Source organism: Myotis davidii, unplaced genomic scaffold, assembly GCF_000327345.1.
Source record: "Myotis davidii unplaced genomic scaffold, ASM32734v1 scaffold370, whole genome shotgun sequence".
Taxonomy (NCBI): Eukaryota; Metazoa; Chordata; class Mammalia; order Chiroptera; family Vespertilionidae; genus Myotis; species Myotis davidii.
Window position 1 is genome coordinate 14,473,607 of NW_006288615.1, and position 4,309 is coordinate 14,477,915.

Genomic DNA, 4,309 nt, shown 5'->3' on the forward strand with positions numbered 1-4,309 from the left:
CCGGGGTGGGGGGCGGGAGGAAGGAAAAAGGAGAGCTGAGTAGGGAAGAGAGGGCAGCGGGACGGTGTGGGGGAAAGGCCCTCTTCTTGGCCCCGTTTGACCTCGAGACCAGGCAACTTAGCCACAAACAATTTGATTTGAAGAGGGAAGGGGAAAGCTGGCAACGTAAAAAGTGGATTTGGGGCGGCCCATATGGCGCTGTAAATCGCGACTGCGTTTTAAGTTAGCTGTCGAATTCTGCTATGAAATCGTCCAGCAGAGTTCATTTCCCCCAGGGAAAAACCCGTAGGCGAGAAGCCTATCCATCAGCAAGATTATAAAAGCAAAAAACCTGGGACTTCAAGTTCAGAGCTCACTCTGCAAACGGTGTTAAAAATCAGAGAGGACCTAATGATTTCCGTTTGGAGGCGCGGGCCCAGCGCACCTCCCCAGCCACGTAGCACTAAACTGCTTTCAAAAGTCTACAAGATCTCTCTCTCTCTCTCTCTCTCTCTCTCTCTCTCTCTCTCTCCTGGGAAGGAGAAGAGCAGCCTGGCTGAGGCGAAGTGGGGGAGAGAGAGAAGTCGGCGTCCTATTTGTTAAATAAAAGACATATTTCGTTCTGAAATTCAAAAGATAAGTAATCCAGACAGGAGCGCAAGGTCTTCTCCTTACGCAACTCTTCCTACATCCTCCCCCTTGTCCACCCCTCACCCCCTCCCAATTGTAAATGTTGAAAAAAAAAAAAAAAAGAAGCTTCCCTACGACGATCTACTCTGGAAAAATCAAAGCATTATCTATTATTTAACACGTATCTGTGTCCGAGGAAAAATGAGGAAGGCGCTGCATGATTAGGACCTAAGGGGCAACCCAGCAAACTGAGAGCGTAATGATGCCCCTAAATGAAGGGGGAAATGTGCCGCGGAGCGCTCTATTAATCAGACTGTCAATTTCACCCCCGAGGCCAAACCCCCGGGCGAGCAGAACCGGCTCTGAACGGGCAAAGGACCGGAGCCTTCCTCCTCACTTCTTGTCTTTTCAAGCCTCCTACCTGGATCTATTTGTCTGCTCCGAAGCTGCCTTCATTACCCACTGACAGGAGCGTGTATTTATTTGCTTATAAACCTGTTACAATAAATGATTATTCGAACGGCGTCATTCGTACCTTAATGACGAGCGAGCGCTACTTTTTGATGAATGACATCTTGGGCTCGGAAGGATGTATGGGTCATTTTGACCAGTCATTCCCTCGCTCTGGCATTCCACAATTTTTCTGCCTCCCTCCAAAAGAGATAATAATATCTAGAGGCGCTCGCTGGGGCTGAATGAGAATTAGCCCTAGGCGCAGCCCATCATTAGGACGGGACAGCCGGACCACTGTGACATTTTTCAGAAAGCTGAGATGATGGAAAGAATAAGAAAAGAGATGATTCTGATGGAGAGAGGGCTGCACAGCCCCACGGCCGGCAAGAGGTTCTCCAATTTGTCCGACTCGGCTGGCAATGCTGTACTCGAGGCCCTGGAAAATTCGCAGCACCCGGCTCGCCTTAGCCCGCGCCTGCCGTCCGCCCCCCTGCACAGCTCTCTGGGAGATCTCCCTGCCAAGGGCAAATTCGAAATAGACACTTTGTTCAACCTGCAGCACCCGGGCAGCGAAAGCACCGTCTCCTCCGAAATCGCCTCGGCCGCGGAGGGCCGCAAAAAGCCGGGCCATTATTCCGAGGCGGCCGCCGAGGCGGACATGAGCAGCGACGTGGAGGTGGGCTGCTCCGCTCTGCGCTCCCCCGGCGGCCTCGGCGCCGCGCCGCTTAAGGAAAACAATGGCAAAGGTAACCGCGCCGCGCTCTCCAGTCCCATCCTCCCTGTTCCTCCGGGGCTGCTGCCTGCCCTTCCCCGTGACTTTGCCCCTTTGCTCCCCCCCGCAGCAAGCGGCAGCTCGCCCGCTCTAGCAGGGGCGGGACGCCTGCGGGAGACCGTGCCCTCGGGCTCTGATCATTGAGTGTCGCCAAGAGGCGCAGGCCTGAGGCTCCAGGCCCGCCTGACGGCCTGCCCCGGCTCCCGAGCCAAGCCGGAGAAAACGTTCCTGCGCCCGGCTCTAAAGCCGGTGCGCGCCGACCCACCCCTAGCCAGCCGCGAGTCCGCTAGGCTAGGGAAGAGTGCACTGAGCGGCTGCTCTGGTCTCCTCTGCTCTGAGCTCCCAAGGCCCAGTGGAGGGGGCATTCTGAGTAAGTCGGGGGGAGCCTCGCCGGGCGCCTTTGGGAGACCCGCTTGGGTCAGCGGGAGAAAAAGAGTGGAAAAGTAAGATCCACCCCCTCATGGTTCCGGTTTGAGCGGCTGCTGGCTTTCAAATCTTAAAATTTTAAACAAACGCCAAAAACCGTCCAAGAAGGGTTAGAGGCCGCACAGAAAGCTGCCCGGTGGTCCCCAGACCATGGCCAACCCAGAGCTTCCCAAACTGCGCCTGGATGTGGGCATTTTCCCTTGGCCAATTTTCCCAGAGTTGAAAATTTCCAATTATTATATTTTTTTTAAAATCACCCTAATTGAGTTCTTATTATTTGGTTATGAAGTGCTCCCCAAACTTTATTGATTCCATTAACGGCAGCAATTTGTAAGCATGACAGACCCCATCAATTCAGGCAGCGCCTCGCCCGGCTCTCGCGGCTTCCCCCAGCCGCGCCCAGCCCCAGCGAGGGGATCGTGGCCCTACAGTGACTCATGCGCTGTCGGCCGTTCGTTTGCCAGGGTACGCGGAGAGCGGATCCGCCGGGGGCACCACGACGTCCTCGTCGGGCTCCGGCCTCGGCAGCGTTCACCCGCGAACAGATCGCGCGCCTGGAGAAGGAGTTCTACCGGGAGAACTACGTGTCACGGCCCCGCCGGTGCGAGCTGGCCGCTGCGCTTAACCTGCCCGAAACCACCATCAAGGTACGGATCCCAGCACGCGCCTGGCTCTGGCCTCCCGGGGGTGTCTGGGTGGATGTTTGTGTCTCCTTTCTGGGGGGCTAGATTTAGCTGGGCCTGAAAACCCGCGAGGGAGAGTCACCAAAGGAATCGGCATGTTTATTTCCCAAATCCGAAGGGTTGGTGGGCCTGGCTGACCTGGGAAGGGCCTGAATGGCGGAGCCGAGGCCGCAGACGTTCGCCCGTTCGCCCGGGTCCCGGTGCCCATGGCCATGACTCCACTTCCCCTGTGGCGGCGGAGCAGGCTGGGCTTTGTTCCTCTGGTAGGAACCAGACGTGGAACTTTTCATTTGCTTCTGATCTCGGACATTCATTTCCCATAGAAATCGTTACAACACAGAGAAAATGATACTGTATTTTAAAAACCGATTGGGTTTTAAAAAAAGTATTTCTAAGTATTTTTTCCCCCGGGGCAACAGGAAAGGACAACCCCCTGGAGAGACAACGCAATGAACTTGTCCTTATTTACACATTTTAGGTGACTAGTTTTATTATACGACCGAGAGCGAGATAGACGGGAGGTTGGGCGACTTGGTGAATACTTCACGGAGGATCCGACTCTCTGGAAAAAGGAAACGGGAAACTCCACGGGGCAGGCAAGGGGTGTGGAGATCTCCCTTCGGTTTCCTCCGACTTTCTTTAAGTTAGGGGATGATGTCTTCATTAGAAACCGGGTTTCGAGGGCATAGAAAAGTCCCCTTCCCAGTTTAAGAGGAAGTTATTCCCACCACTCATTGGAGGCAAATGCTCCCAACAAAATCATCCCTTCAACATCAAAATCGAACCAGTGACCCCACGGGCAGGCTCCGGTAGCTCAGAGGACTCGGCACCGGGAGCGGCGGCCTTTTCCCCAAGCTGCAGCCGCCGCCTCCCTGCCCGGGCGGTGCACATGCTGGGGCTGAGCGCCAGGCGCCGGCGAGCGGTGGGGCGGAGTGGGAGGGTGGCGTTGGGACGAGAAAACGGAGCAGAAAGTCAGGGAGCAGAAGCCCGAGGGGCTGCAGCAGTCGGACCCAGCGTAGGAGAGTCTTTTTGTAGAGGAGGGTGTGCCCCGCCGTCCACTGGGCCACCCGCTCGGTCCCAGCGGGGAGGGCAGGGGACTGGGCGCTGGGTCGGGTCAGAGGGGAACAGGCCAGGTCTTTCGGAGGCCCCGAGGGGCGGGGAGGCCCGGGGCGCGGGCGCGGGCGCGGGCGGGGCGCTTCCTAACGCGGGCCGCCCTGCGGCTCTCCCTGCAGGTGTGGTTCCAGAATCGCCGGGCAAAGTGGCGAAAAGTGGAGAAACTGAATGGGAAGAAGGACAAGGACAGTCCTGCAGGTCCAGCCCCTGCCAGCGGCCAGGACAGGTGAGTTCCTCCTCCTGCTGGGTCCTC

At 56.8% G+C, this 4,309-nt stretch overlaps 1 protein-coding gene across 1 annotated transcript in view; it reads left to right on the forward strand.

The window, feature by feature from the left end:
* Positions 1-1,381: 1,381 nt before the first annotated feature.
* EVX2 (even-skipped homeobox 2) overlaps positions 1,382-4,309 on the forward strand; it is a 22,610-nt gene continuing 19,682 nt past the window's right edge. The window contains 4 exon segments of the mRNA XM_006779468.1: positions 1,382-1,808; positions 2,725-2,786; positions 2,788-2,907; positions 4,176-4,282. Coding sequence (XP_006779531.1) covers positions 1,382-1,808; positions 2,725-2,786; positions 2,788-2,907; positions 4,176-4,282 — 716 coding nt within the window.